Here is a 14,582-nt window from a genome sequence, read left to right as displayed (position 1 = left end):
GCAACCACACATTGACATTTCTCTCCTCTTTTCTCCCTCCCTTCCCCTCTGTCTAAAAATAAAATCTTTAAAAATAAATAAAGTATGGTTGGTTTATATCCAGTATAATATTATATTAGATTTTTCTTAGCACATTTTATCTTTAAGGGGAAATTTTATCAAATTATATGTATAACAGCCACTGAAAAATACATTTAATTCTGGAATAAAGAGTAGTTATTTAGTAATATCTTAAAGCTAGTTTTTAAAAAATCCCTTAGTTTTCAAATGAATAAATCATGATATTTGAGTTATCTAAAATCACAAGGTCTTCCCAAGTGTACTATGTCCTATTCCTAAATAAAGTCAAATGGAAAATAGGGCTTAGGTTCTTCTCAACTGGAAAGGAGGTAAAAAGAAATTTCATTTTGGCCTCTGATTTTTCAGTTAATAATTAAAGTAATATACTGAGATTTTCAGAGAAATCAGAGTATCTGGGTATTTGACTTCAAATAACTTCACACAAGCAGAGTTGACTCTTACTTTAAACAAAATAAGATGGAAAGTGCGATAATAGAGATTTTTAGATAATGCAAGAAAGAATAAGCAAGAAAAGATTTTCCCCCAAAAAAGTAGCTCTATCATCTGTTACCCCCATCTTTTTCTTAAATTTCTCCATGATTTCAGGGACATATATAGAAAGAGTTTATTGATCCCTAAACTGTAAGTTCTTTTTGTCTTTGGTGGGGTTTTTTTGTTGTTGTTTTGTTTTTTTTCTTGGACATGAAATCTGATTACGGAAAGAACTGCATTCTATTAAAAGCAGTATACTCTGGTAGGAAGATCTTTCTTTAGTGTTTGCTTTATTGGTATTTGATTTGGACTTTGTTGGTAAGATTTTGTGCTTTGGGGGTTGTTTGGGGTGTTTTTATTTTTAAGGTTAATATTCAAGTTTGTAGAGTAGAACTCTCTTCAACAAAATGGAGTGTCTAATTATAATAACGAGTAAGAAACATTGAAGGTTTTTTTTTAAGTTACTTTTTTTTTAAGATTTTATTTATTTATAGAGAAAGGGGAAGGGAAGATGAAAGAGAGGGAGAGAAACATCATTGTGTGGTTGCTTCACATGTGTCACTCACTGGGGACCCAGCCCCCAACCCAGGCATGTGCCCTGAATAGGTAGCGAACCGGTGACCCTTTGGTTCACAGGCCCACACTCAATCCACTGAGCTACACCAGCCAGAGCTGAGTTACATATTTTTTTATTTATTTTTAGAGAGAAGGGAAGGGAGGGAGAAAGAGAGGGAGAGGAACATCGATGCGAGAGAGAAAGATCTATCGATCAGTTGCCTCTCACATGTGCCCCAACCCCAGGGACAAACCCACAACTGAGGCATGTGCCCTGACTGGGAACCAAAACAACGACCTCTTGCTTTATGGGACAAAGCCCAACCAACTGAGCCACTCCGGACAAGGCTAAAGTTATGTCTTAATGTGTTACATAAGATTTGGCTTAGAGTTATCATTTTTTGATATTCTCACTCAATAGATGAATTCTAACCATTTTTAATAAAGATTTCTATTAAGCAAATCCTGTTTTACATTGGCTTCCTTTAAGTAGATTTAGATTCTGCTAAAGCGACTCCTCATATGAATGGTGAAAATTGCTTTAAAGAAATGTATTAAAATACTGCCAAAAAGGGCAACCTTAAAACCATAAGGAATTCAAACTATAATAAGAATGTTTATGTATTTCTTGAGTCTCTGTTAATATCATATCTTCCTATGGTTATACTTTAAATATTTTACTCTTCAAGGTCTTAGTAATTTGGCCTTTTTTTTTTTAATCAGCACCAAACTTCCTAGATTTTTTTTTAATTTAAATAAGAGGCAGTAATTCTTTTACCCTTCCTTGATCTTTTGACTCACAATTCCTTGACTAATTGCTTGTTAAAAGGAATCTTTAGATGGAAAAAGATAGTATCACTACCAGCAGCCCAGTTAGCAGTTGTATTCAGGATATGAAAAGAAATTATTAATCATTGAACATTGTTTGGGAGTTTGTGAATTGTTAGGACCCTGCACTTTGGAGTCAGCACCTGGCTTTGCATTCCAACTGCCATTTTCTAGCTATGAGATCTTGGGCGAGATACTGAACCACTGTAAACTCCATCTCGTTGCTCTGTAAAATAAAGAGCAACCTACCTCATAGAGTTATTATGAGTATCAGATGCAAACATATATGAAGCCCAGTGAGGCCCTGGTACACAACAGGCACTCACATAGTTGCTGATATTAGCAACATATGATCTGAGTTGAGGGTTCACTCAGCCAGCCATTAGCAATCGGTCGACTGTTGGAATGTGCCAATATTCTCTAGTAAACAATCTAATTGCAATCAGAAAGTGAGTAGGTTATGCTTGGATTAAATAGTGTATTCATATAAGTAATTGCATGGGTCCTTATCAGAAACTGCTATTATTAAAGAATGATGTTAAGGCTGGCTAAATTCTGATAGTCCCCAGTTACTAACCAACCCCCAGAATTAACTATAGTGTATATAACAAGAAGAACCAACCTCTAGTCCCAAGTTGCGATAGAAGCTGTGGACAAAAGGGCAGGTGAAAATAATGGCCCCTCTAGGAAGCCCCCAACTTCAGTAAGCTAAAAGAGTGTCATACTCAAACGGACTTTGTGGTTTAAAGAATTCTTACGTTGAGAGTTATGTACCTATATGTAATTTGTTGGTAGTTGGAAAGATGAAATGAACTAGAAGATGGGTCTGGATTTTCCTTCCTTCAGTCAAATGTGTAATGTGGACAAATTGTTTCACCTCTTAATTTTCTCTTTTGCAGAATGAGGATAAATTCTAATTCTTCCTTTCTAATAGTGACATTATAATGAAAATGAGTTGATAATTCAGAGGCAAAAGTATTCTACAAATCAACCTTATTATTTTCCAATCAGTTTCTGAGATACCTTGTTCATTGAAATTGTTTTCAGCTTGATTAGAACCATAGCATGTAAAACCAACTAGAAAATTATCTGCAGACTTGATATTTAATTGGTGTAATTGAATCATAGTCTATGTTCTGAGTTGTCTTCTTTTATGGGTTTCAAGCATTTTGCTCTTTAAATTAGCGACGATGTTGGTTGATTTATAACAGATAGCTCGTCACCTTTCAGTGAGGTTTCAGTAAGTCTTTTTTGTGTCTCTAGGTTTATTGAGATAACGTTTTTTTAAAATTAGCTCTTGTCCTCCCTCTACAGGAGAATTTGCAGCCTTCAAGTAGCCACACCATCATGGCAGCATCTACTCTTACTTCTTAAGTCTTGTGTTCGTACAATTTGTTAACATCAAAACACAGTTCTGTTCCTCAGATCTTTTTTTAAAGATTCAAAATTTTCAGTGCATAAGCTGGTGTGGAACAGAATGGAATTTTCCATCCAAGAAAAGAGGGAAGAATGTTTTAGGAACCAGAATTCTCTGCTGCCAGTGTTTCTTCTTCAACACAAACACCATGTGCATACAAGTCTGCCCACTCCCAGGAAGAAAGAGGAGAGACCCTGAGTCCTGACCTTTTGATGGTCAGGCATGATGGAAAGAAACTGCTGCTACAGCTTGGGCGATTTGCTCTGGAAGGTCTGCCGGTCAACTGTGCCCTTCTAACCACCAGATCAATGCGTGGCTGATCATCTGATGGGGCAGTTGCATTCACCAAGCACCGTTCTCTTTCCTGTTCTGGGGTTCTGTTGTGGAGCTCTTTCCCCTAGCCACCACCGGTTAATTTCTGAGGGACGGAACAAAAATGCAGCATGCCCTTCTGTGTGGCGCGTGTTCAGTCCTTGACAGGTTTTTATCAGAATGAGCTATTTTATCGAAATGGAGGATGGGAGGGGAGACAGAGCTACGTTTTGGTGCAGAGGAAAAGGGAATGCTGCATCTTTTTCCTGACCTCCTAGATTCTGGCCTTTTATTTCCTTGCTCATTGAGGGTGTCTGCCTATCCAAGCAGGCTGGAAAGGGCTGGCACTCGTTGCCGTCTTTGCTCATTGGGTCCAGCAATGAAGAGAAGTGTTTGGGGATTTTTTTCTCCTCCACAATATAGCAAGTTCTCAGGAAAATCTTCCTCCTAAGCTCTTCCAAGTCACCAAGTACTTAAGTGACTACTTTGTCCAAGGCACACAAACGCCATGGTGGTATCTAACGAAAAGTCTACAAAACTGCTTGATAACGGTTTTGAATGTGAGACACTTATGTAATTTAAATGTAAGGTACAAGTTTTAATTTCCGAGTTTCTTCTATTATATTTTTATTAAAAAGAAAATGATTTTCAGATTTAATTGAATTGGAATGAAATTATACTTCCCACTAGAATTATATATCCTGGAAAATTGTATTTTTGTTATATAAACAACTTTTAAAGAAAAATTATCCTTTTCTCTACCTAAATATGGGGAGTCTTAGCGTATGACAAATATTTATAATTTTTAAATTAATGGTACTTGCTGGATCCATACTAACATCTTTGCTAATATCTCATTGTTTCTTCCAGTTTACTTCTACACTACATCCTCATCCTCTTTCTAGTCTTTTATCTAGAATATGCAACCTAAAATAAAAATGGTGGTGTCTCCATTTATTCTCCTTCTTCCTTTTTTCCCAAGCCTGGTCTTCAAAAGGTTGGGTAATGTGGCAGCTGAGGTCCCCAAGCAGAGAACAGAGCAGTTTTAGGTGTATCAGGACTGAGAGGGGATGTGTGAAGCCCAACATCAGTTGTTTTTGTAGAAGGCTGCTGTGATACTAAGAACCTCATTCTCCATCTTTGTATAAGTAAGAAATATAACCTAGTCCTAGCTTCCCTTGGCCTCTGATAAGGGTGGTGTAAGTCACAGTAGGGACAAAGAAAGGGACTCTGGACATATTAATGGTAAATTATTGACAAATACCTACCTTATCATGAGTTGAGAATCTCTCTCATCAGGATTTAGGAATGTACATCGAATCAAATGTACTCAACCCAACCAAGCTGGGTAGCTAAGGGTCTGAAAGAAATTAGACAGGACCTATAAAATAAACCAGGGAATTAGAAATTGTTATAAAATTGCAAATTGTTACTCACCCCACTATCTTTCAGTCTGCTAAAGCTCACTGCCATTAGATGATTTTTGCTAAAATACCTGTATTCACAGGAAGGCCTACCAAAAATTTCACAGATTTGCAAAAAGCTGTCCCAGTAGGATAAAAAATACAGTTTATTAGTGAGTTTGAAAAGCGGTGTATTCTTAAATGTTACATGGGCAGAGCAGTATCTTGGCACAATTCAGAAATTGCACAGGTGAAGGTGATTCATGCTCATTGAGGAGCATCTTGTGTGTGTAATACTGCCTCTGTGAAAAGCATTGTTTATTTTTCTTTCTAAAGTTGGTCCCCATGGATGCTTTTAAACGTGCTTGTGTTTTCTTTACCAGCATCTTGGAGAGCTGGGCGTAAACTGGTCTTAAGCCTGTGTGCCGAGCAGGTGGAGCCTGGCGCAGGCTCAGGTGCAGGACTGCCTGGGGCGGCCCAGGTTAGCGCTGGAACGGCTCCGGACAAAATTCACTTGTACACTAACACACTTTTCTCTTCCCTTTCTCTTTAAAATAGGTTGCTGTCTCATTTGAAAAGAGGGAACAGACTTGATCTCAAATGCGTATGTGCCCAGAAGCCAGGCTCAGGGTATTCTTGAGAGATATTTTTAGAGCCCTTAAAAAATAAAAACAAGATTTAAAAATTTCCCTTTCCTTCCTTTAATCAATCAGATTGTTTTTGCTCTCGTTTACAACTGATAGGAAAAGGGGTTTACCTCTGAGTTTCACTTGCTTTATTTTTTGATGCTTAACTACAGATAGACTTGCTGAGCTCCTAAGAAATACAAGGAAGAACTCCTTGATGTGCTAAGCACTTTATGGTGATTTGTATAAATAGTATGTGGCTGCTTCACTGATTATCTTGTAAGGTTGTAGTTACCTGTCTTTTCCATTAAGTGGCTGCAGTGCCTTCTGTGGTGTATTTTACTTTGGGTGAGGAGAGGTGAAGCCTTCTGAAAAATTTGAGAGCAACCATAAATGATTGTTTTAAAAGATGTAGGATTCCTGGTGGACTTTTTTTTTTTAACTGTTAAACTACAGTCTAGGGTCTAGACTTTTGCCACTGAAATAATATTGACCAAAAAGTAGTTTATAAAAGGGATTTGTGAGTAGAAAAATCCAGTGTGATTGTTTGTACTGTGCACCTTAGAAGGTTTTGTCTAGCTGTCAAATTCTGGCTCCTGAATGTGCAGTCCCTGATTGTATGTGAGGTCTGCTAGGACAAACTGGGGTGTCCTAGAAGATAAAATCACATATGTAAAGTTACATGTTAGACTCATGTTGGTGTTGGAGAAGAAAGGGCACTATATAGTTGCAAAGAAATAAGTCAGGACTTCAACACTGTCAGCCTGAAACTGTAAATAGTTTCTAGGTTCTCGTGGGGTGCAATCACAGTGCTCTATCACATCATGTTACCTTCTGTTCGTCAGGCAGCCTTGCAACGGCTGCACGCCCCTCCGCAGCTCTCCCGCCCCTCCCGTACACTCACCCTCCGCCTCATCTAGCTGTAGTCTGAAGCATACTGCAGAGTTCAGGTGACCTCTTCAAAAACTACCTCCTCAGAATGAGGTAATGAATAGTTATTTATTTTAAAATACGAGAAGTCAGGAGCTCTAGAACATGAAGATGATTTAGGATTTTAATTTTTATGTGTGCTTGTATGTGAGTGCTCTCATTTCGTCCATAAGGGCATTATACATTTAAGCAGTAATGCTGAAAAAATGTAGCTCAGTCAGAGTGTCTGAATGTCGTTGCAAGTGGTGCCAGAATCTGTTTAGGGGTACGTTTCAGAATCTCAACCGTAAGTCAGCTGCATGAAATGAAATAGTTACGGTATCACTTCACTAACAATGATATAATTTTAATTTCCAGTGGGCTTGGCAAGACAATACACCTTCACAGTGAGTTACCCACAGCTTTGTCACACGCACAGATACTCCAACAGACTGCCCGGCTCAGAGGGCAGAGAATTACTACCCATTTCGCAAGATTCTCTTCTCTGTCCAAGTTGGCGTTGTTGGCGCTAGAAGAGCAGCACCTCCAGACTAGCTGATTCCAACCATTAGGCTAGTTTTTTCAAAACACATAGCCAGACACGGAAGGTTTACTGTGAGTATGAACAGGAAATAGCGTATAGATCACACATTGGAATGGTGAAGGTGAGGCTCTAGAAAAATACCTTGACAATTTGCCAAATGATCTTACTGTGCCTTCATGATGCAATAAAAAAGCTAAAATATTAGCAGAAATCAGTGACTTGTGAAGAGAGCAGCCACTCTGGTCTAACTCAGCTGTGTTAATATTTTTTAGAGTGCAATTTAGACTGCAAAGATAAATGCACTAAAGAGTTTATAGCCAAAATCACATTTAAGAAAATGAAAAAAAAAAAAAAAAAACAGGTAAATTTTCAGTGAACAAAATTATTTTTTTAAAGCACATAATCCCTAGTATAGTCAGATATATTTATCACAGAGCAAATAGGTTGAAATTATAGTTCAGTGACATTTCTAGAGAAACTTTTTCTACTCCCATAGGTTCTTCAAAGCATGGAACTTTTATATAACAGAAATATTTGACAGACATTTTAAGAAATTGCTGTAGTGTAAGGTTGAAGTACTGTATGCTGGGCAGCAGTTGTGTGTGTTAACTTAGTGAGAAGGGGGAAGGAAATTAAAAAATGGGACAGAATTTGATTTTACCAGTTTCCAGAATACTGCTGCCAACCTAGACACTGATTTTTCAGAGTTTGAAATACAAACTTGCCTCCCAGGACTGGCTGGCGAATTGAACAGGACGGTGCTGCTAATGCTGTGTGGGGTGCTGTATGAGAGGGCATTGGCACAGTTAATGACCTGGCCGTGGGTGTGAACTGGACACCCTCCATGGTGTGCTTCTTGTAACTTGTTTCATTCCTCACCACCCAAGAAAGGCAACATACTGTCTCCAGCAAGTTCTCGAGACGTTTGACTAAGGTGTGTTACTGATGCCCATAGGTCGTTGAGCACCCGAGGAGTGCTGTAGCCCCTCTGCCTGACTCGTATATTGGCCCGCGTAGAATGAAGTGGCCAGTGTATTCATGTTCCGTGTTGCCGGCTCTGATAAAATTGAAAATGCTGGTAAGATTTTTGTTACATCAGTACACTTGACAGTAAGCTTTGTTTTGTTGTTTTCAGATGACTTATTTTTACTTCTGTTTGGGCCTTTACATTGAAATTCAGCCCTAAATTTTGTCATTTGTAGAAAGGATAATTAGCAGTTTCTGTCAGGTATTTTTAAGGTAGAAGAGGACAAAAACCTAAGTCCTAAAATCTTAAATTAACATAACAGTGCTTGATTTTACAATGCACAGGGACAGTTAGTCTCCACCTCAGAAAGTGTTTTAGTAGATCTTTTATTTCAGCATCACAGCTTCAACTGTTAATTCAGGCCTATTAATTACTGAATCAATTTCGTTAAAATGTTTAATTTTATTTAGGTGTTTTGGCTAATTAATTACAATGGTATAACCAGCTGTGCACAAGGACACAGCCAACATTTTTTTGTGATGCATTTTTTAAAAGAATTCTATATATTGAAGTACTCTTTAAAAATAAAAAACTGAAATACGTTTATTCATGATAGTATCAAAAAAAGGAGAAAGGATTTGTGCAAACCATCCACATCTCCTGACAGGCTGAGCAGGTTCTCCAGCACCCGTGAGAGGCTCATTCTGATTGCGGTGTCTCCATAGGAAATGGACATGAGTTTCACTCAGGAGACGCAGCAGAGGAGGGGTCCTCGTTACAGGGGTGCAGTGGGGTCATGAGTAAGTTGCTTCGTACCGGTTTTCTTTGGAAAAGTATTGTGTTGTGTTTGTGTGTTAAGCTTTTTAACCCATGTGTGTTTTGGTGGAGTAGGAGTTACATAGGAGGAAACTTCAGACTAGCTTAAGCAACAAAGCTCACAGACTAGGCACAAATATAGACAAAATGGACCAAATAGGATGGGGGAGGGCGTGGGAATAAGTCTGAGGGTAGGGAAAAATTGATGTGAGGGTGGGACACAAACCATAATTATCTGAAATAAAATGTAAGAGTGCAATAAGTGTGCTTTTTATTCTAAGCTGTGAACGGTTTTTTAAGAAAATCATTCCTTCCTTACACATTTGTGTGTTCCAGACATAGCTGATTAAAACCAGCTATGAAAACATAATGCCTTTTTATTCACATTAATTACCAACATAAGTGGCTAATCTCTGTGTCTTATTTATCTTCATGTTACATTGGTTTACATACGGGGTGTGTGTGCACGCTGTGCCCTTTTTCCTCCGTTTGAACATGTGCTCATTCGGTCTTCTGTTTCCTTTGGCCACGCCACACGCTGTAGTCTCGGTTTGGCCTTCATGATGTCGCCTGACTGGAAAGACTATCACAGTGATGTATTTCCGTTGGTTGTACACTCTGGCCCTTTCCTCACTCAGCAGTTCCCGCTTCTCCTCAAGTGGGAGCGTACAGCCGACTGGGGGATTGCGTTTGACCATTTACCGACATGCTCCGTTGAATTCTCTACAGTAGTTGTGGTTGCTCTTTGGTTCAGACCAAGAAAAAAGACATCACCCCCCTTTTCATTTACATCTTGGTTTGAGGATGCATCTTCTGTAAGGGAGAGGAAAGGGGAGCCCTTCACATTGTCACCGAGGGGGATCAGTGGCTCCAGGTTCACCGCTCCAAACCTCACGGCAGTTCGCGTGCACATCCCTCCGTCTCGCTGCCAAAGGTTCGGGTGTCGCTCTCTCCGGCCCCACTCGAGCACTGAGAAGGCTCTCGTGGGGTCTGGGGTGTGCCCAATGAACGATGGGGGCTTTCTAACTGCCCACAGACCTCTCTGTATCTGCTTTGCAAAAATTATGGAGTAACTATTTTTAAAACTTATTTTTGAATTCATAAAAAAAAAAAGACGTTTATTTTCAGTCAAATGGATGATGTCTCCCTCTTGACCCTTAATCCTCAGTGTTTGCTTGAATCCTTTTTTTTTTTTTTCTCCCCAATTCTTCCCCAAACCGACTTCTTGATACTTTGGTTCTCTTTCCTGCTCAGGTCCCTTCATTTGTACTTTGGAATTTTTCTCATGTAAATTTGTACAATGGAAAATATTGTTCAGTTTGGATAGAAAGCATGAAGAATTAAATAAAAAAAAGATAGCTGAAACTCAGATTGAAGAAATTTATTTCTGTGTAAAGTTATTTAAAAACTCTGTATTATATAAAAGGCAAAAAAAGTTCTATGTACTTGATGTGAATATGCGAATACTGCTATAATAAAGATTGACTGCATGGAGAAGTCTTTATCAATAGTATTTTTCCAGCACTCTCGCATCCAGGAACGGAAGTAGTCAGGGTGTTGTCAGGCTTCGGGCAGTGGAAGGCCTGGGATGGTACGTGTTGTTTCACACGTACAATGTCGATGACTGCTTGGTGAGTAGAAGTTACTTAACAGACAAGACATTTTTAAAGTTGTCAAACCAGACACCTGCTACGTTGTACCGGCCGCACTGTTGTAGAGATGACCCTCAAGTATTTCAGTTCTGCCACCTGGCTGGGCCCCTCCAAGGGCACAGGTGAAGTGCATGCTCTAATGGGGCCATTGAAGGAGTCTGTCTGGAGCTTTCAGACTTGTTTGACACAACTTCCAATGATGTTTTCTGTAGGAACACAGAATGTACACACACACACGTGTATATCTGAAACTGCGCACTCGTGTTTTTTACCACTACTTTTTTTTTAATGCTGGCTACCCCAAAGAGTTGATTTTATGCATTTGATTTCAGTACTTGAAGTTTGAAAGGTACCCAGAGTCTCTTCAAACTATGTCAAATTACTGAGCAAAGTTTCCAGGAGTAAACTGTTTAGAAACTTTGCCTGGAATCATGGCATTTGAGGACAATAGGAACAGAAAATTTCAACATGGCACGTTTTTGACACGCCTGGTTTCTGTGGTCTTCACACCTCTCCAAATAAGCATGAAATGCTGCCCAGACTTCAAAGTACTTTCTCTGAACTGTGTTTTTCTCACCTGAAAAGTGTGATTCTGTAATATAAATGTCTTCGAGACTCATTTTCTAAATAATCTTCATAGATAATTATCACAATCATGGCCATATTTTTAAAGAATGTATTCTATAAGAGGTTTTCCTTAAAAGCCCAGAGCTGTGAATGCTTTGATTGTTGTGATAAAGTCCTATTACAAAGCACCCTACCACAGTAGCTTTTCTGAAATTTTGTCAGGAGTTGTGACCATTGGACCTACTACTGTATGGGTTAGATAGTCCTAGATGCACAAAACGTTGGAGCAGACAGTTCTTAAAGATAATCTGGTCCAAGTCCCCTCAGTTCCTGCGTGTGAAGCCCCAAGGGTGGCCTGCCTAGGCTCGTAGAGCCGGGACTGAGGTCAGGACTCCTGTTTCCCACGTCAGGACTTCGTGTTTGATATCACTTTGCCGTGATGCCTGTCATGGAATTTGGGTAGATACGGGTGTTGTGCAAGGCTTAGGTAACAAAAGCAAAGGTCCAGCTGCTGAGGCAGGTCAACAGCAGGTCAAGCAGCCCTCGCTTCCTCACTGCACACTGTCATTCCCGTGACACTCCTGTTGAGACCGTGGCCACAAGCAACCAGATCGGCCTCCTCTACAGAATAGCTCTAGTGGTGCGTGGAGCCAAGACTACCTCCTTACCTGCCCGTGCTTTGCGTCCGGCGGGTGTTCCTTGCACGATACCTCCTGTCTCCAACTTGGTTAGATAACCCATTGTGTTCACACTCGAGTTTCCACGGGACAGCAAGCCCCAACTTTTGGGTTAAAATGTGACACCTGATCTCACTTGCCATCAGTAATTCATTCACCACCTACCTTCCCATTTGGGAAGGTCCAGGTCTCCAGGCACACCCTAAAACTTGCTTTGAACGTAGCTTTAGCTCCTCACTAGGGAGACATCCTAAACGTTTTTCTGGTTTCAGGCAGAGGCGGTGCAGCACTGCATCTGGTGGGATGTCTGGTTGCAGCTGAATCTGCATATGAATATGTCTCCATATGAAGGCTTTTCTATAAAATCAGACTGGGACTCGGGTCACTGTAAACTTGGCTTAGGCCCAGTGGCCTGGGAATAAGTGACTTCCATTTAGAGAGCATTTCCTTCACACCAGACATAATTCTAAGGGCTGTGTGTGCTAACCCCTTTACCCTGTCCATGTAGCAGTGAGGAGACTGAGGCATTTGATCTGTGGATCAAATGAGTACCCTGGCCAAACTCACAGCTAGTCAACGGTGGGGCAGTGAGTCAGATCCCCAAGCTTGCCTCCAAAGCCGGAGTTCTACAACTCCACCATTTTTTTAAGATGCAGGTCGAGACCCATCAATGAGTAGTAAAAGGAGTCTCAACCATTTTTTTCTATAGAATACGAGAGAAAAGATCAGTGCATCACAGGTGAGTACTGTTTCATAAAAGTTTTAGATTATATGTGTATAATTGACATTTCAGGTCACAATGTAAAATTAAGAGGAGATCTTGAGGGAGGGAGGGAGGTATAGGGGGAATAAATGGTAATGGAAAAAAAGTTTTAAAAAAGTAGGTCATAAAAAGGTTTCCACTATGCTGTACTAACTCTGGGATATGCTGACTTAACCTAGGGCCGGACAGCCAGGACTTGAACCTCAGCTCCCTAACTGGCTGTATGAGCTTGGGCAAATTACCCAACCCATCTATAGCCCAACTTCCTCATCTATAAAACAGACTATGAAAATTGAATAAATTAACACATTAAGTTTTTGCTTTAACTTAACTGCTTGCAGCCATCCATTGAATGTACTAAACATCTCTTTGGGACCCTCTTCACTTGAGTGTTTTCCTGCAAGTTGTAACAGCCTTCGAGAGGAGCCTGGGGACAGGTTCTGCACCAGCGCAGACTGGCTTCCTGGCCCACGTATGGGCAAGAGGACCCAGCGGGGGGAGGCCACGTGGCTGATTTTAGAAGATTGCCGTCTTAAAGTTCCCTTTGACTTCAAGTCAGGTCGTTTTGGTCCGTCTCAAAGGAAAAGAGCTAATGATATCCTACTTGAGTTAACTTACAAATTATGTTCTTTCCCCCAAATTTTCTTGATATGCTGGGACAAGGGGCAACAGAAATAAGTGGAAAGTACAGAGATCTGATGGTCTCTCCAACTAAATATTCATCAGCTGAGGCAGCTCACTCGCACACAGGTGAGGAAACTCAAAACCCAGGGTCGTGTCCCAGCACCCCTGCCACAGGCTCGGGACTGCTGGAGCCGGGGGACGGTGGGAGAGGGAGGCTGCCGGTTCCACTTGCCCCCTACCCACCCACCCACAACTGAGAACGAGAGGGAGTGCAGACCTAGGGAAGGACTAGGCGTGCTCACCAAATCACACCCCACCCACCCTGCTCAGGGCCTGCCAGAAGTTCCTCGCTGCATTGCCCATCAACCTGAACCTGCAGCTGTGACCTATTAACCTCCTCTGCCCCAACCTCTCCTCACCTGCAGGGACCCCACTGGACTTGCCGTTCCTTCACCATGCTGACTTTGGTCCCGCCCCAGGCTTTGGTGCTTGCTGTTCCTCGTCCCTACAGCACTTTCCCCGCAGACTTTGCGAAACCGGTTCCTCCCACTACTACTAGTTCAGGTTCCTGGTCAAGTGCTTTCCTCACCAGCACATCACCCAATGTCACTTCCTTCATAGCACTTGTCAACTTTATTTTTTCCCTCCCTAAAATCTAAGTTCCCTGTGAACAGAAGCTTATCTGTCTTGTTTAGCATTGTATTTCCAGTGCCTAGGTGGTCAAAAGCCCAAATTAAAAATATGAATAGTTTCTGGGCAAGTCATTAAGCCACACTACCCTGCAGATTTTTACCTGTGGATAGAGGGAAATCCTGTCCTTTCAACTCAGAATTTTGATGCTACAGACAGCTGGAAAGTACTTTGAAACAAATTTTAGAAAAAGTGGAGTATACATTTCACCCATCTCCCATTGCTCCAGCGGTAAGAATTCCTAGTGAAAGTGTCTTATGAGTTCCACAAATGACCACTGAACACAGTGCTCAGCCCACAAGAGATACATAAACACAATAAACGGCCTGCCTGACCTCTAACCTCTGTACACTCAGGGCAACAAGACACCAGCAGTAAAGAAACTACAGGTTCTCACATCAACTCTCAACAAACAAACAACTAAGACATTAGCGAGGGAGGCAGGCAGTGTTGCACTGGAGCTAAGTGTGGGGTCAGACTGAATGTCATCACCCATCAGTGTGTCACCCCAAGCACGTCATTCGTCCCCGACACTCGATGTCCTCCCCGATGAAAGGCGCTAACAGCAGCCTGCGCCGCGGGCGCCCAAGAGGATCCTCTGGAAGGGCCTGTAAGCGGCCGGCACAGGAAAGAATCCAAAGAGGGCGGCTGTAATCAGAAACATCCGTAACTCAGTTCCC

General features: G+C 41.0%; 1 protein-coding gene across 4 annotated transcripts in view; it reads left to right on the top strand.

The window, feature by feature from the left end:
• The window catches only part of BRAF (B-Raf proto-oncogene, serine/threonine kinase), a 129,119-nt gene extending 118,696 nt beyond the window's left edge, over positions 1–10,423 (top strand). For 2 of the 4 annotated variants that reach the window (XM_036010961.1, XM_036010960.1), the window contains one exon: positions 3,250–3,479. In XM_036010961.1, coding sequence (XP_035866854.1) covers positions 3,250–3,334 — 85 coding nt within the window. In that variant the 3' untranslated portion in view covers positions 3,335–3,479. Of the gene's footprint in view, positions 1–3,249 lie in introns of all 4 variants that reach the window. The other 2 variants (XM_028525133.2, XM_036010962.1) reach the window with 2 other exon arrangements.
• The last annotated feature ends 4,159 nt before the right edge of the window (positions 10,424–14,582 follow it).

The sequence above is a fragment of the Phyllostomus discolor genome, chromosome 10 (assembly GCF_004126475.2).
Source record: "Phyllostomus discolor isolate MPI-MPIP mPhyDis1 chromosome 10, mPhyDis1.pri.v3, whole genome shotgun sequence".
Lineage (NCBI taxonomy): Eukaryota > Metazoa > Chordata > Mammalia > Chiroptera > Phyllostomidae > Phyllostomus > Phyllostomus discolor.
The sequence above is the reverse complement of the archived record's forward strand: the minus strand, read 5'-3'. Positions and strand labels throughout refer to the sequence as shown.